At 49.0% G+C, this 23,552-nt stretch overlaps 1 protein-coding gene across 4 annotated transcripts in view; it reads right to left on the minus strand.

The window, feature by feature from the left end:
- Positions 1-468: 468 nt before the first annotated feature.
- MAPRE3 (microtubule associated protein RP/EB family member 3) overlaps positions 469-23,552 on the minus strand; it is a 53,893-nt gene continuing 30,809 nt past the window's right edge. Inside the window, exons 2-8 of one of the 4 annotated variants that reach the window (XM_053891056.1) lie at positions 17,884-17,996; positions 4,950-5,077; positions 4,170-4,315; positions 3,355-3,556; positions 1,912-2,066; positions 1,642-1,794; positions 469-1,397 (exon numbers count right to left, since the gene is read on the minus strand). In XM_053891056.1, coding sequence (XP_053747031.1) covers positions 1,329-1,397; positions 1,642-1,794; positions 1,912-2,066; positions 3,355-3,556; positions 4,170-4,315; positions 4,950-5,070 — 846 coding nt within the window. In that variant the 5' untranslated portion in view covers positions 5,071-5,077; positions 17,884-17,996 and the 3' untranslated portion in view covers positions 469-1,328. Of the gene's footprint in view, positions 1,398-1,641; positions 1,795-1,911; positions 2,067-3,354; positions 3,557-4,169; positions 4,316-4,949; positions 5,078-11,935; positions 11,954-17,883; positions 17,997-23,552 lie in introns of those variants that run through there. The other 3 variants (XM_019449735.2, XM_019449709.2, XM_019449719.2) reach the window with 3 other exon arrangements.

Genomic DNA, 23,552 nt, shown 5'->3' on the forward strand with positions numbered 1-23,552 from the left:
TTGCTCTTTGTAACCCACTCAGCTCTCTCTGTCACATAATACCTTGTCCCCAGCTGGATCACAGTTGTGAGGTATATAACAATATGCGCCCTGACTGGCCCAAAGGAGACTGAACCAAAGCAACCCTTGGCCGGGCCCCCAGCCCGCCCCCAGTTACTGCCCCCACCCCCAGCCACTTTACTGGGTTGCCCATCGTCACAGCCATGGCCCCAAACTTTGTTCCTTCACGGGGATTGGGGCTTTGGGGCCTCCGTGAATTCCTTCCCTTAGAGCCCTGGCACCAGTGTTGAGAGATGGGGACTAGGTCAGAGCTGGCCTCTGAGGCCAAGCGCCATGGCAGTTTCTAGGCCTGACAGAGGATGGCAGGGCTGCAGTGCTCCATGGCCGGCACCTCTGGAGAGGGGAGTGCTCGGGAGGAGAAAAACATTGAGACCCAGGCCGTGGCTCGCTTGAGGGAGACAGGGCATGGACTTTTACCACACAAGTTTATTTAAATAAAAGTGAACACATATGCAGTCTGGGTGGCCCGAGGGGGCAGAGGTCGGGGAGGAGGGCAGATGGGAGGCAGACGAACAGGAAGGTCCAGGCAGAATCTGTGTGGTATGAACCAAGCTGCAGAAGGGGTGGCTGGGGGCCTGGGGGCAGTGCTGGGCTTCGGTGCTGGGGGCAGGGGGCCGAGGGTGGGTGAGCCTGGTGCCAGGAGGTCATTTTCATCCCTCACGTGCTCCCCCCGCCTCTCCCTGACCACCGGGGCCTCAGGCACCCCCCACTCGGTCCCCTTATCCCTCTCCCGACATCAGCCTTCCCCTCAACTACTGGGAAGTCAGAAGACAAAATAAATAAGAACGGGTGAGTCCTGCCAAGGCTCCCAGCAATGGGGTAGGGATGCCAAGCCAGGCACACTGCCCCGGAGCCCCGTGCTGTCAGCCCTGGGAAAAGAACAGGTAAAGTGCAAGGAAAATCCAGTAAGTAAAAATATACCAATGACTTTGTCAAATATACAGCTGCTGGCTGTCAGGGGAGCGGGCGGCTGGCTGGGGCGGCGGCGGCAGCGCCACCCTGGGAAGTGTTGGCCGACACAGCGTAGAGACAACGGAAATAAATAGGGGTGGAGGGGTGGACAGAGGCCTCGCCCAGCGCCCACCGGGCCTCTGCCTGCTCACCTGCCCCGTCCCCACAAGCCTCGCTCCTTGCCTGACTCCCCAGTGCTGCGGCACTGACACAAAGCACCCGGCGCCGACCGGCTGTAAGGAAAGGATTATAATGTGGGGCAGGAGCAGGGCGGGGAGGCACGGCAGCCGTGCAGTCAGCCAGGGCTGGGGCCGCCCTCAGTACTCGTCTTGGTCTTCCTGTTGGTGTTCCTCAATCTCATCGTCCTCGGGGGGTGCAAATCCTTCCTGGAGGGTGGGAAGGGAGAGGGAAGTGGTGAGCCAGGCAGGCCAGGCAGAGGGGGAGACTTCTGCTGGGAGCCAGTCCCACCTCCCCTGCTGATCTCTGTGTGACCCTGGGCTCTGACTTCAGTGGGCTCTCCCCACCCTGTTCCCCTAGGCCCCTCGGGGTGCTACCCCTTGTGGTCTGCAGGGGGCAGGATGGGGAGGGCCCAGTGGGCCTGGGACATGAGCGAGTGAAGGCAGAGCTCACCTCGGTGGCATAGAGAATGCCTATGATGCCTGAGATAACAGGGCTGTTCTCACTTTCGTGTTCCTGGCAGATGAGCTCGATGTCTCGAAGTTTGCTGAAGTAGAAGTCACGCTCCTTCTCCAGCCCATCCACCGTCAGCTTCAAATCCAATAGCTGCTTGGGGACAAGGCGGTGTTCAGGCCAGAGGCCCCTGCCCCAGACTCCCCTTCCCACCCAAGGTCCTGGCTTTTGTTGAGGGCTCTCTCAGTGACCCTCGCCCACCCTACTCACCTGCTGATTGAGTTCGAGAATCTGGGCATCGGTCTCATGGCCGCCATTCCGGGCTGATGGGGGGTTCTTCCGGAGGATGCAGGGTGGGGCCACATTGCTCAGCCGGCCAGAGGTCTGCATGTTTTTGGGGCCTGTGGGGGACGTCCTCTGTGGAACTGCCCAGAGGAGAAAGGTCGGATGGGGCCATGTGAGCCCACGGCTCGTGGGGCCTGAGACAGCCTGGTGTGATGACTGCGGGGGCAGGCCCATGCGAAAGGCAGGCACTCTTGCCCTCCCCTCCTCTCCCACTCGGGAGGGGCATCGACATCTAGACCTCAAGCCATGGCCACACTGACACCACAGCAGCCGGGCAGCTCTTTGGCAAGCCTGGGAGAGCAGGGACTATAGGGAAGCAAAGAAGGTATGAGGTGTGGGGAGGGGGGGGAGCTGGCCTGAGGGAGAAGTGAGGGCAACCAGGAAGGAGGATTTGGGAAGTGGGGCTGGGAGGGTTGGGCCCTCTTGTACTGTCAGCCAGAGTCTGAGGAAAAGCAGCTGGTGCAGGGTCTCAAGTCTGGCACTTGCTGGGTCTTTCCCGACAGAAGCCCCACCCTCCCCGGGGATAAACTCAGTCTCAGGGTCCCTGCCCCTCCCAGCATCCCTGCCTCAGGATGGGCTCTGTGCTGTCTGCTGGGCCTGACTCCGGGACCCCGGCTCCTCCCCCACAAGCCCGACATGCTGAGGCCACTTGTCTTCTAGCTATGGCCGCTCCCTAGACAGAGCTGGCTGCTTCTAACAGAAAGCAAGCAGGTGAAGGGGGGGGGGGGGGCAGGCCCAGGCGGGGCAGCAGCGCAAACAGAGGAGTGGCTCTGCTATGACGGGTTCAGATGCTGGGGCTGCTCCTTTCTCTTCCTTTCCCCAACCCTCTCACCCCCCAAACGCCCTATTGCTTCTCTCCCTTTTCCTCTTGAACCCAGAAAAAGCCTCCTTTCAAAAGGTCATCTCTTGAGGACTCAGGGCTGTGGGCCTTTGGAATAGGGGAAGATCGGATCCCAATGGGGGAAGCTTGGCAGACTCCTGTCCCCGGGGGGCGTCCAGTGGGCAGGGGGCAAGAAGGGTGTGTGGTGCTGGCACCAGGCCCCTGGCCTGGATGGACCTGGACAGACGAACCGCGCCACATGCCGCCCCGTCATCTCAAGGCACAAAGCCAGTGCCCTGGGCCTCCCAGCACCACTGCCCCCGTGGCTGGTGCCGGTGGCTCTCTGTTTGCGGCCCTCTTTCCAGCCCTGTCCTCCCTACTGTGATTCTCCCTGGTCTGGGCGGGCAGCAGGCGGTGTCATCTGAACTCCGTGATAACAGTCTCCTCTAGGCTGGCAGGGCCGGGCCGGCGGCCCAGGGGGCGCTCCTGGCTGCGGAGCCATGCCGGTCCGGCCCCCCACGCTCCCTCCCCCAGCTCGGGCACGTTACCTGCTGTGCCAATGAGTTTCTTGGATTTGTTGAAGATCTGATCACCTGGGTTAGGAGGGGGCGCTACGTCCTGGCCCTGCCGCGCCAGCAGAGGGTTGTAATCCTTTCCGTCATAGTTTGCGTCAAAGAATTTCTTAAACCACTGAATAAACTCAAAATTATCTTGGAATTTTCCTTTCACTAATTTCTCTACGGGAATTATCTGAAACAGACCACACAAGCAGAGAACTTTAGCCACCTGCTGCCGCAGGGCTGCCTTCCTCTGTGAGAGGGTCCACTGCTCTCAGGAAAGCCAGCTCCTGGGCTGCGGCGTCTTCCACCTTCTCCACGGGGCCCCTCCCTCGGCACCGGGAGCCGGGACGCTGTGGCCGGGCCTGGGAGCCAGAGACGGCCCTCTCCTCCAGGCACGGGAGGAGCCGGCTGCGGCCCTCGGTGCTGCCGCCGTGTGCCTGTGGGGTGGGGGTGCCGGAACCAGGGGCTGGGGGCCACTGAGGCAGTAGAGTGAGCCAAGAGACTTTCCTCAGGCCCTACAGAGAAGGACCTTAGTAGGAGCGGCGCACTGAGCCCCAGCTGCTGAGACAGACAGGGTCCAGAGAGAAGGAAGGGGAAGGAATGTCGGCAGGATAGGATATCAAGTGTGGGGGTTTTTCCACCATGCCTTGAGCTGGGGGAACATTCCCTCCGGAGAGCAGGGGGGTGGAGAGAGGCGTGAGAGCTGGAATGACCCCAGCAGCCCCTGCTGCCCCGGCTGGCGGGTCATCTTCTTCCCCAGGGTCACACAGCTCCTCAGGGCCCCCCGGAGCGCAGGCACCTACTTTGTCAACACCCATCTTCTTGAAAGCTGCTTGCAGCACCTTGAAGTTGTGGATGTATTCGTGCTCTAGTTTGGCCTGGAACTTCACCTTCCTCAAGTGCACACAGCCGGGGAAGAGCATGTCCATGAACTGGCAATAGGCTGCCCCTGGGGAGAAGCACAGCTGCCTGAGGGGGTCCCCTGCCTGGGCTGCTCCCCCAAACTACCCAGTCTCCTCTCTCCTTGTCCTGGCAGGGTCAGTCCTACGGGTGGGACAGATGTGGCCGGAATCCCACCCCCCCCCCCCGGCTTTCCCAGAATAAGAGCAACTACGACAGATTGATACGGTCACGTCAAACACTGCATACGTGTCATTTAATCCCAACAGCAGCCCTAGTTTGACAGGCATGTTCTCTCCATCTTGTGCATGGGGAAACTGAGACCTAGCGACTTGCCCAGGACTGCGCTGCAAGAAGAGCTGAGCTTCAGGCCCAGCGTGGCCAGATTAGACCTCATGCTGTGGGCCGCTGGCTTCGCTGCCCGTCCTGGCTCTTGATACCCCACGGCCCCTGCCCTCCCGCAGCCCCTCCCCGAGCCTCTCCTGCTCTTCGCTTCGGACTCTTCCCATTCCACGAGACCCTCATTTCCTTTACCGCCACGACTGTGACTAGTTTAGGGCTCTGCTGCTCTCCTCCTCAATCCTAATTTCTGACTCTGTTCTCTGCTGTGGCCCTTCTGCCTCCCTCTCTCTCTCTCCCCTTCCCTCCAGCAGGGCCCACTCCCCCCACACCCAGGCTCCTACCTGAACAGAGCTGTTCTATCTTGGTATAGTTGAGGTGCAGGGAGTCATTGACCCATGCCAGCATATCATGGCGACTCAGATTTTCACTGGTCACGGACGTGGAGTACACATTGACGGCCATACCCCAGCTGCAAAGAAAGACGAGAGGCAAGGTCAGCATCCAGGGGCCTCGTGCTATTCCTTGACTGTAAGGACAGAAGGAGCTGGACAGTCCTGGGCGAGTGAAAAGCACCTTCCTCCAGACCGGCCTTGCGGTTTTCCCTCCTGGAAAACCCTTCAGGCATTTCCCTCTTCAGGCATTTAACGAGTGCCTACTATACACCAGACATGTGCTAAGAAACTGGTGATAAGATGTGGTCTCTGCCTCCAAGGAGTTTACAGACAGGCAAACCCTCACAGAAGGGAGTGGCAGGGCAGTGAAAGCGGCACACACGAAGTTAAGAGACGACACAAAGGTGGGAGTGATCTCTTCTGCGTGACAAGGTCAGCGAAGGCTTCGGAGCAGAGATGCTGGAGTCTGGAAGGACCAGGAATTTTCCAAACATGCAAAGGGATGGGGTAGAAGGGTACCGCAGGCCCAAGGACCAGCGAGAACAAAGGCATGGCTTATTCTGGGACTCTGAGTTGTTCAGCAGGCCTGGGGAGCAGGTTTTTGTGTTGGGGTGTGGTACAGTGAGGTTGGCAGGGACAGATTGCAAAGGGCTTTGTTTCCCACGAGGAGGAGTCTGGACTTTCTGTTCAGACAACGGGAAGCCATTAGAGGATTTTAAGCGGCAGTAACCTGACCAGATTTGTGTTTTAGAAAGCTGACCAATCTTGTCCTCTCCTTTGACTTGAAACCCCGTATTTCTGTGGCCGGTGGCCTGCTGGCTGACCCACAGGCACCTAAACTCTGCTTGTCTAGAACCTCCCCTCAATACATGCGTCTCCTGTTATACTCATTATCCCAGCGACCGTCACCACCAGTCACCCAATCACGCACGTTAGAAACCTGGGGTTATCCTACATAGCCTACGCCCCCTCACACTCATATCCAGTCATCCATCAAGTCCTTTCCAGTGTGCCCTGCTCAGACTAGTCTCCTGCTGCCTGGGGGCTATGTATGCGCTCTCTCAGGCCAAGGCCAGCAGTAGTCTCCTAAAGGCCCCCCCAGCCTCCAGTCTTTCCTGGCCCACCCCTGATACTGCTCCGATCAGAATCCATGTAAAAGTAGCCCAAACCACACCACTCTCCGTCGCAGTCATGAACGAGATCCCCATTGGCTGAATTTGCCTTATAGACTTGAGCTGTTCAGCACTCCCAGCATTGGAAGCATTTTTGAATTAGTGCCCAATATTTTAACGTTGGGATGTTTCACACAAACAACTTGAGGTTTCTGGCTTTTGGCAGCGCTGGGCCTTTGTTCCTGCACAGCAACCAATGGCTGCAGCTGGGCAGAGGCGCCCCCTTCTGGCCAGCGGATATGAGCTCCTCCTTATCCTCCCCCTAGCCACGGTCAGCCAAGTGTCACCGACTTGCACAGTTAAGCACACAGTATACCTTGTAACTAGGTCTTTATCAGAAGTGGAGAAACAGAAGACAGACAAAAGGACAGGGTATTTTGAGAACTAAGAGAGAGCTTACTTCGGACTGAAGAATATTTCTCTAGGTTTAATACATAAAATGTCTCTGTGAAGGAAAAATATGCCCAGACCACTTCCCTTCCTCCCTCCTCCCCCCAGCAGGCACCTGCCCTTACTGTGTGACCCTCCCCACCACTTATCAAACTCCTAACTGGGCCCCACTTCTCCAGCCCTGTCTCTCACTTTGCTCCCCGAGTTGGGAGCCTCCGGCAGCTGCCTACTCACCCTGTCTGGAATGCTGCCCCCACCCCAAAGTCCACTCGTTCTCTGCTCCCATGGTTTTCAAACCATGGTCCCTGCAGGAGCAGCAGTGGTGCTGTCTGGGCTTCGGCTTGCTAGAAATTGCAATCCTGGAGCCGCACCCCAACCTACTGAGTCAGGATCTGCTCCTGACCAAGATGCCCAAAGGGTCTGCAGGAGCAGATTGGAGAAGCTGCTTTAGAGAGGAGGCTTGGGTGGCATCCACTGGGCTCTGCTCCCTCATGGCTTCCACCCCAAGTATACATAATGGAACTTCACTAGATGCACACTCAACTTCAATGGCATTTTTGAGAAAAATCGAGAGAGAAACCTTCTTGTTTTGCCCTTCACTGCCCTGGGAAAGGGAGGTCCGGCAGGCCAAAAAGCCAACAGAAACAAAAATTATTGTATTGTCTTGCATTGTCTTGGGAGCTCCTAAGGACTCAGAAGCTGGGAATTCCAGAGATTTCTGAGGGTAATTTTGACTGCACTTGGGTCTCCTCTTACACAGTGGTTTTGAGCCCAGTGCCTTTGCCCTTCTGACCCTTGCTCGAACCACAAGACTTGTCTAAATGCCTGCCCCCCTTGTCAGTAAAGGCCTTAAAGCCAGGGGTGGGGTTTTCAGGCCAGTCACAGGCAAGGTATTCAGCAAAATTGTTGAATGACTGAGTGATGCCTCCTCATGGCCTCTCCTCTTTCTGAATCATCTTTCATCACCTCTGGCCTGGACCCTCTACCCCCACTCAACCTTTAGGACTCAGCTTGGGCATCATCTCCTCCAGGACATTGTCTCTGAACCCCTGCCCTGCCCCTCTCTGTTTCTATAGCACGATGAGCATGCTCATTCACAGCATTTGTCAATTCTCCTGAAATCACTTCTATGCCTGTCCCTTCCACCTAGATGTAAGTTCCTCCATGGCCAGCCTGTTTCATTCACTTGTGGGTTCCAGACCAATTCTCCATGAACAATAATTGCAGAGACTGGATTTAGGAGAGTGCTTCTGAGTTCCTAGGAAACTCACCTATCAGTAAGCTAGTGGGAATGGGGAATGGATGGACACCAAACTTGACAAAGAGGCAGAATGGGTAGGATCAAGGAAAGTGCATTTTATTTTGATGACTCTTTAGTTAGGGATTGTGAGAAATAGAAAAGACTTGCTCCTGAGTTGAGGGAGTTTATAGTCTTACTGGGAAAACTCACAGGAGAATAATATAACCAAATGCCCCAAAGCGTAGTGTCACCTACTGTTGTGACAGGAAGTCAGGAAGGAGAGGGCGGGCAGAGTTAGAAAGAAATGGGCTTGAAAGGACCCCATCTGAGTGGTCAGACCCTTCCAGGCCTCCAGGGGGGTTGCAGAGGCCTCCAGGAGTTCAGTGCGGGAGGAGACAAGCTATTGTGGATACTGGCCTTCCACTAGCTTGAGCTAGGGGAATTATTTCTTCCCCCAGGCCCCTGAGGCAGGGTGATGGGAGGGGTGGGGAGGGGGAGGTTTGTGGCTCTGCGTTCTGTAGGAGGTGTCTGCCTCAGGGGGTCTAGGCTGGTCAGGGCTGGATCTAGGAGATAATGGGGGAAGGGGTCTTAGGTTGGCCCTGGGGATTCCTGAGCCACTCTAGGGATTTTTTTTTTTTTTTTCCTGTTTAGTGTATGAGTTTCAAGGGCTGATTATTGAATAAAAAGCAGAGGCATTGGTCTAGGTCAAAATTAGTCCTCCAGAACTAATTCAAGAGACTTCCAGCTTTCTTTGGGTTCCATAGGACTGAACAGGTGATAGTTCACATTCTTTACTAGAAGAGTACATCGGATTCTCCTTCAGAGACATTCAGTAGGCCGGAGTAAAGCCCAAGTGCATCGTGTGTGTGTGTGTGTGTGTGTGTGTGTGTGTGTGTGTGTAACTATATATGTATTGTATATAACTATATTATATATGTTACATATATAACTACATATAACATACTATGTATACAATTTATTAATACATATTTATATATAATATATAACATGTAGAGTATATATACAGTCGGCCCTTGAGCAGTACATGGGTTAGGGGCTCTGACCCCCCCTCCACAGTTGAAAATCTGTGTAGAACTTTTGACTCTCTCCAAAACTTAACTATTAATAGTTTACCGTTGACCAAAAGTCTTCTTGATAACATAAACAGTTGATCAACACATATTTTGTGTATGTTTTATATACTGTACTCTTATAATAAAGTAAGCTGGAGAAAAGAAAATGTTATTAAAATCACAAGGAAAAGAAAATACACTTACAGTATAGCCCACTGTATGTATCAAAAAAAAAATCTACGTATATGTGGTCCTGCACAGTTCAAACCTGTATTGTTCAGGAGTCAACTGTATGCAGTTACACACACATACATATATACACACAAATATTACATATATTATGCACACACACACACATACACACACACCCTCAGGTGGGTCTGATCCTCATCTGATACAGGGGCTTGGCTGGGACTGACTAGCCTACACTGCAATGGCGTACGCTGGGATGTTGGGATGTTTTGCCACCTCCCTTGCGGGGGAAAGTGTTAGCCATCTTCCTCCTTGATACATGGGAGAAATGTCTAGTTTTCCTTCCAGGATACAACCAAAGAGCTTGCTATCAGGGCTCCAAGAGCCACCAAGAGCTATACAGGTACTTGAAAAATGCCAAAGTCTTCTCAGCTTGGCCAGAAATCCCCAGCTCGGTCTGTGCCTGATGATGGGAGGGCATTCTCCACACCTTTGATCATTTCTGAATCTAGGGTCCCCAAAGTGGCAATGGGGCCTGTAAGAAGGAAGTTGGAAAAAATGTCTCCTTGAGGGCCAACAATCATGTTGTTGCCTCCTGTGGGGCTTTTGGGAAAGAGGGTGGGGTGTGGTGGAGTGGGGTGGGAGAGTGGGGTGAGTGTAGGTGGGAGGCTGATACTAGGAACAGAGCCATTATTTCCACTCAGGACTGGCCACTCTCTGCCTTGGTCAGGGTCCATTTTAGCTCAAGAGGACTCATCTAAGGTACCCAGGGGTCTCTGCAAGGATTTTCTGTCACACTTGCTAGAGGGTCCCAAAGAAGTGGCTTCCTAGCTCCCTTATCCCCCATCCTGGTAGGGAGGGCAGGATTTCATTTTCCTTTCCTAGATTTGACACCGTAAATAAGACTAAGCTATGACCAGCAGGTGGCACCCAGGTCCTGAGCTAAAACCTCCTCAAACATTTCCCCCATCCCCAAATCCTCCTCTCCCTAGCTCAATTTAGAAAAAGAGAGCCCCCAACTTGGATCTGGGCCCTCAAAGAAAAAGCCTGGTTTTGTCAAAAGCTCGTGGTGTCAGGGCACGGGGGGTGGGGAGGGGGCGGTGGGGAATGGAGTGCTCATTCCTGACCCAGACGTCCTCTGAGAGCTGGACCAGCTGGAGTGGCCTGGAACGCTGGGTCTAAGATTCTGGACTGAACCACACCAACCTCTCTGTTCCTCAAAGCTACACATTAAACTCATCAATTGGTACACCTTCGGATGACGTTTTGTATTGGGTGTTAACTCAGACCTAGACTCAAACCAGATCAGCTTCTGGGGGCAAAGATATATAGAGCATTTATCCAAGCATCTGGCCCTTCGTGGTCCAACTGCCTCCAATTAAAGCGGAGAAACAGTCTGAGAAAACTCTTGAAGTTAACACACCTGTTACCAAGAGCTGCTTTCTCTCTTCTGAGACAATGGTAGCCACCCCCACAAGGGGTCAGGCTCTGTTTCAAAGGCTACCACAGCGAGGTCTTCCCTGTCCCTGGGTTTCTACCATCATCTTTGGCACATGGTGAATATCAGGAGAAACGGCCCCTGATGGGGTTGTGGCATGTCACCGTCTGAGCCAGCTGTAAACCCCATTCCGGGACCAGACTGAAAATGCGGCCTCGGGAAAAGCCTGCTCTTCAGAGCCATGACTCCTGCTACAGGTCTGGAGTCATGGGAAAGACAAGTTGAGGAGGTTTAAGCTGATGGTTTTGCTAAATCATTTCCCGTGCTAGGACTATAAGGTTCACGGTGCGTTTACTGGAGATGGGAAAGGTGGCCACAGGTCTCGTCCAGAGAGGCAGAGCCGCTGGTCACTCTGTAGCCTAGTGACTTCAAAATGACTACATCTCAACATCCCATAGTCAGCAGAGTTTCTAGAAATCATCCAGTTCCTTCCCAGATACCCAGGACTACATTAGCTCTAAGTATTTATGTTCCTAAATCATAAATAAGTCTACAGAACTCTGAAAGTTCACACTCTGATATTTAATAATAGTATCACGAGCCTAAATCTGATTTTGGCTTTTCGTTTTCAGGTCTTCAGTGGAAATCTATCTTCTACAAATGTGTCTTGAAGCTAATTCAGGGACATCCAACCCCCAGTTCTTTGGTCCCTACAAGAACCCCCTGCAGTTCCCAGGACTCTATCCTCCAGCCAGCACGGCTATGAAAGACACACCGGGTCTTTCAGTCCTGCAGTGGGTGTTGGGCAAGCCTTCGGCAGCCTCCAAAAAGGTGCTGTGTTAAGCATACTGAGCTCCAGTCAGAACACTTGCGTTCAAATCCTGGCTCTAACATTTCCTAGCAGTTTGGCTTTGGGCCTCAGTTTCCTCATCTATAAAATGGGGACAGTCCCCACTCCATCAAGCTTTCATGAGGATTAAGTGAACCACATACACAATGCTGAGCAGAGCCCAGCACGTAGTTTTCAGTAAGTGTTTGTCAGCACCACTGGGGCAGACAGCGGGGACTCCAAGGGCACTTGTTTGAGAAGCAGGGGCTCAACACATACCCAGCTTCAGGTCTCCGAGACCAAGGAAGACCAGTCCAGGAGGGAGAGAGAGACTACAGAGCTCTGCCCTTTCTGCCTGGGGACAGCCATCTGGGCTTCCTGAAGCTGGGCCTCTGACCACAATCCCTCCCCAACTCCAGATTTCCCACATATTTGGCTTTGTAGATTCATCCTACCGGTCAGGAGAACTGGAAGAGAAGCTGTGGGATCAGAGGACAACTCTGAGGAGTCTGCCAAAACGTTTCCTGCTCCTGACATGGGGCTATGCCCATTGTCAATTGAGTTAACCTTTCCTGCCCAGGCCCAGGGGGGCTGAAGTCACCTGTCTGGAAAATCTGCAAAATTGCTACCCCTTGTCCCCTTGGGTCACACATCCAGGTTATTCCGGGGTTGCATGGAGGCAATATGTGCAGGCAGGCATGAAGGGTTCTGAGGGCCTGGAGGAGTCCTGCCAGCGGGTCACAAAGCCCTGGCAGACCCAGCCAATCACCTTCTTCTCACGGCTGAGCAGGGACCTGACTCATATGGAGGCTCAGCTCTCACAGTTGAATTCGTCAAAGGTAGAGAGGGGGCAGGTGGAACAGCTCCAGGGCTGGTGGGGAACCAGCATACGCCCAATCCAGCAGATCCAGGACAGGGATCTGGATGGTACTGGTTCAGGTGGGGACTGGAGCTTCTCTAGGATTCTGTTCTCACAACACTTTTAGGTCATGTGGCTGTGGCTGTTCTCTAAGATCCTGAACCCCACAGAAGTCCCAGCTTCCAGGGTCTGGGACATGTCCTGCTGAACAATGATCTCAACTCTATTTATTTATTTATTTTTTTTAAGAGAGAGCAAGCAAGCAAGCGGGAGTTGGGGAGAGGGGCAGAGAGAGAGAGAGAGAAAGAATCTTAAATGGGTTCCACACTCAGCACGGAGCCTGACACGGGGCTTGATCCCACAACCCTGAGATCATGACCTGAGCCAAAATCAAGAAGTCGGATGCTCAACCGACTGAGCCACCCAGGTGCCCCGATCTCAATTCTTTTTTTTTTTAAGTTTTTTTTTTCAACGTTTTTTAATTTATTTTTGGGACAGAGAGAGACAGAGCATGAACGGGGGAGGGGCAGAGAGAGAGGGAGACACAGAATCGGAAACAGGCTCCAGGCTCCGAGCCACCAGCCCAGAGCCTGACGCGGGGCTCGAACTCACGGACCGCGAGATCGTGACCTGGCTGAAGTCGGACGCTTAACCGACTGCGCCACCCAGGCGCCCCCCCGATCTCAATTCTTAAAGAGGCTTCCCCAGGCTGGTCCGGGTAATGCTGCCATATCCCCGGAGGCTGTGTTCAGCCCCTCTCCCCCGGCCCTGCTCTGCCAGGGGTGGGTTGCTGGCCCATCTGTGGCTAGCCTGAGGACAGACAGGGAAGGAGGCAGCAGCGGCTGCTGTGACATGTTAAGAAGAGAACATTGGTTTCTGCAGCCCTGGTGTGCCTGATTTTCCTTAATGATCCTTCGCGCTTCAAAAGCAGGTGTCTCCCAGGGGGCACATACAAGCTGTGTCACTTTATCTTCCTTAAAACGATGTTTTGTCAGCCTGTATGCCTTGCAGTTGTCACTGGACCAAGTGGCATGTTCTCCCTACCTCTGGAACAAGTGGATCTGACCGGTTGTTTAGCCTGCTTTCCCTCTATCCCAAGCTCAGCCCTCCTCTGCCCTCATAGCTCCTCCTGCCCCATAGCCAGCCCCTCTCAGAATTCTCCAGCTTTATTTCCTTGCCTTTTTGACAGACTGCTCATTTCATCTGCTAGCTTTTCCACCAGAAAGTCTACCCTGGTTATGTCTAGAACTTGACAAGCTTCAGTGTTTGGTCTTCTGTCTTCTCATGCAGACTGTCATTCTTCAGGTCCCCGAGACTCTAGCTGCCTGCCCCGCAGGAAGACAGTGGCCCCCCCCGCCTCAGTGGGGATATGTGCTGGACGGGGTACAGTGCCTACTTTCAAATAGCGTCTCCCCTGGTCTGCCATGGTTCCTGAAATTCCCACCACAGATGATACTCTTCTGGATGATAGCCTTCATCTCTGAAAAGCCTTAGTTATTATCTCAGTTTTGAATATGAGGAAATGAAGGCTCTGGGTTCAAGTAAGTGCCTTGCTCAAGCTCAAGATCAATCACTGGCAAGACTAGAGCATGAACCCCTTCCATTTGAACCTGAAGTCTATGCTCTTGCTTTACCACTACACTGTGGCAAGAAGAGCTGTTTGATCTTGCACAGCCCCAGTGTGGTGCGTGATAATTTGATCTAATGATTTAGGCCCCTGAGCATTAGGAGAAGGGAAAAGAAATTTCAAAGGTTTTCTTCTTTACGTTTCCTTTTCCTGGCTACTGCAGCATTGTCTTAATCTCAGTCACCAACTATTTACTGACCACTGACACAAGGTGCTAAACACTTTGTGAGGCACCATGAGGACACAGGATCATTTTAAGACACGGGTCTTGTCCTTAAGGAGCCTTCGTTTGAAGAAATAAGAGTAATTCATAAAACAACAAGGGATCCCACAAACCAGAACAGAGGAAGTGCGACCCAGTGAAAGTACATTTGGCTTTTAAGTGCTCCAAGAGAGCGCAAAGGATGAGTGTGGGCTCAGTTAGATGATTGCTGGGGGAAGGTGCACCTAACACCTTGATGACAGGGTATCAGAAAGCAGTGAAGAGAAAATGGGAAAGTGGAGACACAGAAAAGAGGTTTGTTGTCACTTTTATTTTTTAAAATGAGCATGAGACCAGTGATTCAATCTTAGAGGAATGTTAGGGGATTCGATCAAGAGAGGAAGTAGGAGAGGTAGGTGATGTGTCTAAGCCAAGGGAGACACCAGTTTCAAGGAGGAGGTCATCGGCCCTGTTGAATGAAGTTACCAGACAGACCTCTGATGGAGAAATGGTCATTAGATTGTGCAAGAAGAAATGATGAACATCTGAGTCACCTTGCTGCAGGGTGGAGAGAGAAGCTAGACCCAAAGACAGTTACAGAGTCCCAGATCATCTGCCCAGATGGATGCTGAGTGGGGAAATCAGGAGTTTGTCATCCAGGCCATTTATGTCTGCTGCCATATCACAGGTGAAGTAACGAGCGACTGCAAGGTGGGGGACACCGCGCTACTCTTAGTAAAGGTTGAAGCAATATACAGATTCAGTGTAGGCTCGTGCTCTAATCTCAACATCCCACACATCCTCCTTCAGACTCCATATCCTGTTCTTAAATTCTAGATTGTATCTGTCCACAGAGGCTCACAAGTACAACCTCTTGGTTTTTCTAAAGCTTATCACAACCCTGTGTCATGAATGAAAGAAAGAATGGGGGAAGACTTTAAGTATAATAAAATCTTAACTAATTTGAATGTTTGGAATATGTTTTAAGTATTCATTTACTGTCCTGTTTACCTGTAGTTAATCAGAACAGAACCCCTTTTGATCTTCAGTTTCGTTGAAAATCTTGTTGAAAGGTCTATTAAGGCAGGGTAGAATGCACAAAATTATTACTAAGGACTTTCCAGAGCCTCAGATTCACTCACTTACTTACCACCATTTATGGAGGTATATTGCAGGCATGGAGCCAGGCACAGGGCCTCTACAAAGGAATGGGATCCAGTCGGGGCCCTCAAGGCGTTCACGGATAGGGTGGGAACTAGGCCAGTGAACAAATAGCCAAAGGGCTCCACACTATGCTAGAACCCCACAGGCAGGAAGGGCATGCTGTTGGAGCAAGCCTGCTTCTGGGGTCAGGGAAGCCTTTGTAGAGGAAGCATAGTTTGATGCGGTCTTGAAAGAGAAGGTCATCGAGCCAAGAGTTAAGAGGAGAGGAGACTAGGGGGAAGAGGGCGAGGATTACAAATAGTTCACCCAGAATGCATGCTGGGTGCCGGCGGAGATGAGGTTAGAAGGGTACACAGGAGCTACAAACCAGAAGCTCCGTAAAGAGGTCAGGGGGTATTACGTCCGGGGGGAAACTCAAGGAAATTTTGTTCCCTTGTATATAACATATTGGTAACGATACAAAAATACTTGTAACCATACTATAGTTAAAAAACGGAGCATAATTTCCAAATCAAAATTGCAGCAAATGAAATTGCAGTGAATAGAAACTGCATTAAATTTGTAATTCTTGAGGCTTTATTTTATATTATCTTTTCTAGTAAAAATTGAAGAGATTCCCAAGTGCTGCTTGCAGAAATCAGTGCCCTCCAAATTTTTGGAAACACTTTATTTTGAAATAATTTTAGACTCACAGTTGCAAAATAGGACAAAGAATTCCCATGCACCCTCATCCAGCTTCCCCAGTAACATCTTACATAATAATTGTGAAGGCCAGGAAGTTGACATTGGTACATTATTAACGAAGCTATAGACATTATTTGGATTTAATCAGCTTTTACATGCACTTTTTCTTTCTTTTTCTTTCTTCTTTCTTTCTTTCTTTCTTTCTTTCTTTTTCTTTTTGGTGTACAGTCTATGAAATTTTATCACATGTATAGATTCATGTAATCACCACCCTACTTGGACACAGAATGCTCTATAACTTCAAGGAAACTCCCTTGTGTGGCCCCTCTATAGCCATGCTTCGTCCCCAACTCTAACCCCTGGCAACCACAGATCTGTTTGCCATCACTATAATTTTATAATTTTAAGAATGTTATATAAATGGAATTATATAGTAACCTTTTGAGATTGGCCTTTTCTCCCCTCAGCATAATGCCTTTGGGGTTCTATCCAAGTTGTTGCATACATTAATAGCCCTTTTTGTTGCTGAGTAGTATTCCAAACAATGGTACAAGTATGGATATGCCACATCTTATCCATTCACCCACTGAAGGATATCTGAGTGTTTCCAGTTTGGGGTGATTACTAAAAACCCTATGAGAACTTTCCTCAGTCTTCTCTTGCTTTGTCCATGAAAGTATGGCTCTGGGAGAGATCTCGCCATGTTTTTTTGTCCTCTGGAACCACAAAGCTGGTTGGGTTTGTAGCTGGAAGGCCCAGGCATTAGGTTTGGGGACACAGGTACACAAGCAACTCTTTGGACTGACTATTCTCAAAACTATGGGTTTGCTCGATCTAAAGACTGGACCCCTGTAGGCCAGGTTCTTGCTTCTTATATACATTTACTCTGTAACTCAAATTTGTGAACTTATCTTTCTAGATGGCCCAATTTTATCAAGGATACTTTAAAATTATAGTGATCAATTTGGGGAACCTTCAATATGAACAAAATTGAGAAGTGCTTTAGCACAAAAAGGGGACAAAGTTTCAAACATTCAATTGTTTGCAGGGTTACTGGGGCTGAATCCACTGAGGTTCAGAACAGCCTGTCTGAATTTCTACCCAAACCTACACAATACCCTCTTAAAGCTAAAGAAGGACTAAAGTAGTCAAAAGCCTAACAGAGAAAGCACTCATCATACTCTGAGCAGTCCTTATAACACCCCTACCCTTTAGTCAAAAAACCCAGTGGGTGGGGATATAGATTTACTCAGGACCTTGGGGCCATAAATAGAATAGTCATCTCCTGACCAGAACCAAATACTCTTATCTCCAGTGCCTCCAGAGGGTGCATATTTTACAGTTACAGATACATGTTTTGCTTTCTTTAGTGTTCTGTTAGGTCGAAAGGGTCAACATTTGTTTGCCTTCTTCTGGGAAACTCACCAATCTACCTGGACTGTTAAATGCCCTAAAGATTTCCTGAGGCCTCTCACCTACTTCTCACAAGTCCCCAGCCACAACCTTAAAGACCTTAAATTTCTGCATGATTCTTCCGTGGATGATGTTACATTGTGTTCTAAAGACAAGTAAACTCTAAGACTGATTCCAGCCATCTGCTGTTTTCTCTCAGAAAGGGCACAGCGTTCCAAAGAGAAGTTACAATTTGGTCAAAGTAAAGGTTATTACCCAGGACATGATTTATCCCCAGGAGGTAAATCCTATACTTTTGACGGACTCCAGGCCGTTCCCAACTTTCCAACTTTTCTAAATCATCACACTTATAACTTAACCAAGCCCTCAGTCTGCAAACCTCTTCCTTAGGAATCTAAACATGAAGAGGCCTTTTGCAAATTAAATTAGCCCTTCAACATCTTCCCACTCTGGGCTTACGTAGTTATCAAAAACCATTCTACCTATTTGTACATGTGAGATCCGGACAAACTTTTGGTGTTTATGACTCAACTTCGTGGGAACCATCAGACATCAACAATCTACTGCAGCGTCTCTTCCCCTGTGGCAGAGTCTACTCACCTGTCCTAAGGGCAACAGCCCAGCAGCTAAGTTATTGGAGGCTTCTGCACACTTCGCTTTAGGGTCTCCTTTAAATTGGATGGTCCTTCATGGTATACAATATTTGTAGCTCACTGAAAACACACAACATTTCTCAGTAAGTAGGCTTACCACCAGTGAAATCCTATTACTTTCTCCTCACATATTTTTCTATTCATTGCAGTAATGCTTTGAATCCTGCTATCCTACTTTAGATGTCATGTTCTCAATGAGGGGATTTTGGCCCATCGGCTTCTGCTCTAGGAAAAAGAGATCGTTAGATAATTCAAGAAGGAGAAAAACCTGGCCTCGATTTAAGAATCAAAACCTTAGCCACTCAAGGGGGAATCAGGGTTGCTTTCTTTTCTCCTCAAGCCTTCTCAGTTCATGCTTTACAAGAGGCCTGGAAAGTAGGGCAAATCCTACTGAAGGTGGAACAGACAGAATGCAGCACGCCAGCTGGGGGATGTGAAAGAGAGAGGTCAAAGGTGACCCCACAGTTTCTGGCCCCAGCCCTGGAAGGATGGAGGAAACTACAGCAGGAGCAGGTTTAAGGGTGGGGTGGAGACCAGGGGCTCACTTAATATCATATACGAACACTGGGAAGAATAGGTAGGGGTATTAGGAAACATCATATTTAATGGAGCACAATATTCCATGCTTTATTATAAGATTTTTTAAAGTTTGTTTGAGAGAGAGAGAGAGAGAGAGAGAGAGAGAGAGAGAGAGAGAGAGAGCACAAACAGGAGGGCGAGAGAGAGAGAGAGGGAGAGAGAGGATCCCAAGCAGTCTCTGTGCCACCAGCCCAGAGCCTGACGTGGGGCTAGAATCCATGAAACATGAGATTGTGACCTGAGCTGAAATCAAGAATGGGGCACACTGAACCACCCAGGCGCCCCTTCCATGCTTTATTAAATCAGTCTCCGGTAGTTAGACATTTTTGGTATTTAGATAGTGCTAGATTTAACATCTATGAACATTCAATTTTTGTCTAAATATACTACTACCTGTGGGGAGGGAATTACTATGTCAACGGGCATGGCATGTTTTAAGGCTTAACAGTTTTCTAAAAAGACTGTACCTTTTATTTTCCTTCCAGAAGGAAAGAGTGCTTATTTCACTACACTCTCACCAACACGGAATGTTATTATTTTAGAAAATGTGTTGATTTAATAAAAACCAACTTTTTGTTGTTGTTCTTTTAAAAAACATTTCTTTGATTACTAGTGAGGGAGAACATTATTTCCACATTTATTACTCATATAAATGTATTTTTTTGTGAACTGTCTGGGCTGTAGAGTTTGGGGAACCCACAGGTCATTGATGTGGTCTAAGAAACATCTGGATATTCTGATAGTAAATTCTCACTATTCACACCTTTACTGAAGATCTATCTAGGGTTCTGGGATGGATTTGTACTGACCCCAGATTTATTTATTTATTTGTTGGTTTGTTTATTTATTTATTTATTTATTTATTTATTTATTACTAAATGGAAGTTACTTTTTTTTAAAAAACTAAATCCCTGATACTCCATGTAATTTATTCTGAACATGAGATACTAGAAATGTCCCTATATGAAGGTTTTGAAGATTCACTTAAGGTAATTATAAAATGAAAGAAAATACTGTTGCTATACTGCAGCTATGCTAAAATGCATTTTGGTTTGAAAAAAGTGGACGTTTGGTAGCAATGGAGAAAACGCACATGACCAGGGAACCAAGATCAAGCTAGACATTACCCTAGATACGCACCCCCTTCATATTTTTGCCTAGTACATGGGGGAAAGGGGTTAAGAAAGGGAAAATGACTTAGGGTTTCCCAAGATCCTGCTGAAAGTAGGAGAAATAGAGAATTAAGAAAGCAAACTTTAACTGCATCTCCAAAAATAGGGAGCCTTACAGTGTATTTCCTAAGAAATATACTGGCATGTTTAGCTGTGTGAACAGACAGCATGGTACACACACAAAAAGACTCCAAAGGACCCAGCTCCAGCCCCGCCTCTCATGATCTGGGCTCTGGGCAAAGGTGGCCTCTCGAGGCCTCAGTTTCTTATCATGAAATAGAAATGCCTTCCGGACATCACTCACTATGTGTATGGCTCATGGGCACCCAAAACACTGATGCTGTGAACAGACCACTCATGGAAGGAGTACAAATGGCTAACAAACATGAAATATGAAACGTGTTCAACTTTACTAATGATTTCTAAGTAGCTATGCTGCTGGACCGTCATGAAGGTTAAAGCTAACCTGAGTGGGGCACTCGCACAGGACCTAACCAATCCAGCTCTATCGTTACAGTTATTGGTGAGAGGCTGGTAAAGCAATTCTGACGGAGAATTTTTAAGTCTTTGACATAGAACCAGTAACAATGTAATTCGGTAGGGAGAGGCGGTTGGAGACTCTAAGTAATACAGTTAAATACAGTAAGTTGTGAGTGGATCTATTTTGTGGATGTCTTACGAAGTCGCATTCCAGAGTCTGGAAAAGTGAGGGATCTGGGTAAAGGCCCCGAGGTGGGCATTTAACAGCAGTGACTGGCCAGGGCATCACAATCCTGCTTTAGCTGGATTTGGAATAGGGGCTTCATAAATTTTAGTTTCTCTTCCTTTCTCTTCCCTTGTGGTGGTAATAACCGACAGTAGCTCCAAACCATGCCCCATAAGGAGAGCTCACGCGGAACTCCGTTTCCTTAAGATAGCGCTTCTCACGTCTTACGTGTCACTTCTCCGGAGGTCAAGGTGAGGTCCTAAAGCGACCACCAAAATAGGATCCTTATCATTTCCTTCCTGGAACCAGAATTCTGGAATTTTCCTTTTCTTATTTTAGAGGGTCACGGTGTGGTGCTGAGATCTGGCCTGTGTTCCTGCACCGAGCACGAGTGTTGCTTGGATTCATCATTCCCTAATTTGTTCACACGTGAATATATGTCTACACTCATGAATATTTGATACTATGTACCTACTATGTACATAAAGATGACTGGGCCAGAGGAATTCTTCTCTCATCCATGGATGGCTCCTCGTTTAATGAGTAGGACTGTACACAGTGGCCAACTCCTGACTAGTTAATAACTATCTCAAAGGGTAGTGACGTCTAGGGATGATTTACTCTTTTGACCACCTCCCCGGGAACCTGCAGCGTGTCACGAAAGCGGCTTAATATGATTAAAACGCCCCCCAAATCTCCTGATACTGTTTTCTTAGCCCTCTCTCTGTTACAGATCATGAGATAGGCCTGTGAGGCTACCCTACTTGAGGTACCTCAGGGAAGAGTGATGTGTGAAGATACAGGGAGGGCTGTTTCGAAAGAGGCCAGATACCGGGTGCACCTCAATTCCAAATAAGCCAGGCTAGCCCTGAGTTAAGACTAACATGGCAACAGACGATGGCTTCATGGTGGCAGAAAGAACTTCCCAAAAAAAGGACAGATGAGTGAGGTCTATGCTCACCAGGGACCTCACGAGTCCTCTGCGGTGCCTGCCGAGATGAGGACCCACACCTGTGCCTGGGAGCACAGGCCACCCTGCAAACCCCTACCTCCAGGCAGCACTGGAGAAGGGTGGGGGCTGGTTGAAGCTCTCAGCATCCCTGCTCTGGGTTCCCAGAGGCTGCTGAGCACTTTAGAATCTGGTCCACGCTAGCTCAAAGTTAAATCTGTTAAATGGTCATAGGATAATAGCTTACTGATGAACAAACCAACAAACAAAAACCTTTTATTGAGAGTCCAGGGAAATGTGCCCTTTTAAACGTGGTTGGTCAGAGTGTAACTTAGCACAGTCCTTCTGGATGGCAATTTGGTTAAAAAAAAAAAAAAAGACATTAAAAGCCTTTACATTTTCTATATTCTCTGACCTTATTTCTATTTCTAGGAATTTTGTACTAGAGCAGTAATTGTGAGTATGTGTAAAACTTTAGACGTAAGCATATCTATAATAATGAAAAACCGGGAACAACTAAAACGATGAACAATAACGAACAGTTAAATAAATCATGGTACATCTAAACTGCAGCTGCTTAAGACAGCGCTGGCTCAGCGCCCATTCCCAGCACCCTTCTCCCTTGCCTGTCTCCGCTAGAGGGGTCAGAAAGACGAAATACTTTTTTCACAGCTTCTCTTATAGCGAAGAGCCATCTGAGACATGAGGTTAACACCCAACTGGCTAAGGGGCTGTAACGTCCTTCACGGTGTCGTGAGCTGTGGTACCGGCTCGTACCTCCTACTTTCAGACTCCTGCCGCGTGAGAAAAATGCCCCTATTATTTGTTGAAGCCATGCTTAGTTTAGATTGGGGTTTGCTATTAACTAACACTGCTAGTTGTCCTTAGAGTTTATTGTTATTTGTATCAAAACACAATCCCGACTGATAAAGACGTGGAAAGACGTTTACAATATATGAAGCGAAGGGAAGGTATTACAGAGCAGAAATATTCCAATAGGCACAGAAGAATAATGTGAAGATATGTTCTAAAATAATAATTGTGGTTCTATCTGACGGCAGGGTTATAGGGGATTTTTATTTTCTTCTTCAGGTTTACCTGGATTTTCTAAATTTTTTACATTGAACACGTGTAACTTTTGTGACAAGAAAAAAATTCAATAAACATATTTTTAAAAAACAGGGCAGAGAAGTATGGAAGGAAGCTTGTGGTCAGTCAGCCAGCAAGAAGTCACTGATAATAGCTGCCAAAATAACCACTTAAAGGCTTCTCTTGCTTTTTGTCCGGGTGGTTCCGACTTCTTTGAAGTGGTGGTTCGAGCCCTTCCTTGCTAGTCTGTCTGGTGATAAGAGGTCCGCACCAGCTTGTCACCGGGCGGCCGAGACCTGGTCCCAGCAGCAGGCTGCTATCCTCCGGGATGGCCAGAAGAGGCCGTGAGGGCCTCCGAGCTCTCCCTAGCTCCTCTCTCCTCTTCACTGTGGGCCTCCTTTCCCATCGCCTCCCCTCTGTCTCACATTTTTTGCTTTCTCATAAGCTTCTTGGCAGAATCAAATGAGATAAGCTATCTGAAAGGACTTTATACGTTACAAAGTGTCACAAAGGGCAAGGTATTTTTCTTTGTACTTTATACGTTGTTCTTCCTTCTTTTCTCTCCCTGTTTAAAAATCTTTCACTCTTCTTAATCTTCTTCCGTCTTTCCTTTTTCATTCTTCCTCCTGCCTCCTCTGGCCACGGCATAACAAGGACATGCGGGGCCTCCGCAGCCCTGTATCTGTACTTTAATCACATTTCACGTGACCTTGCACTGTACTTATCCGTTCACGGGCCTCTCGTCTTTGCTCACCAGTGTGGTCCGTGAGCAGCGACCATGCCTTTATACTCCCGACAACCTTTCATAACACCTGACTCAAAGTACACTCCTGGCGAATGTTTGTTTGCCCGATACTGCGAACTACACTTCTATTGTTTTGTTATCTGGATAAAGCACAATATGACACAGAGACACTCATTTATGTGTAAAATCAGCCATCCACAAAATGAGTGGAGATGTGTTATTTGCATCTTAAAAATTAAGGTCTTATGGAATCTTTATTTTTATGAGCCAATAACTGAGAACTGGCAGAAAGATTAGTAAGTTGGAAAATGATTTTTTTCTTCCAAACTGAAGTTTAAAAATACTGGGGAATGGGAACATTGATAATGGTAATTTA

The sequence above is a fragment of the Panthera pardus genome, unplaced genomic scaffold, assembly GCF_024362965.1.
Source record: "Panthera pardus isolate Hobbes unplaced genomic scaffold, ASM2436296v1 HiC_scaffold_26, whole genome shotgun sequence".
Taxonomy (NCBI): domain Eukaryota; kingdom Metazoa; phylum Chordata; class Mammalia; order Carnivora; family Felidae; genus Panthera; species Panthera pardus.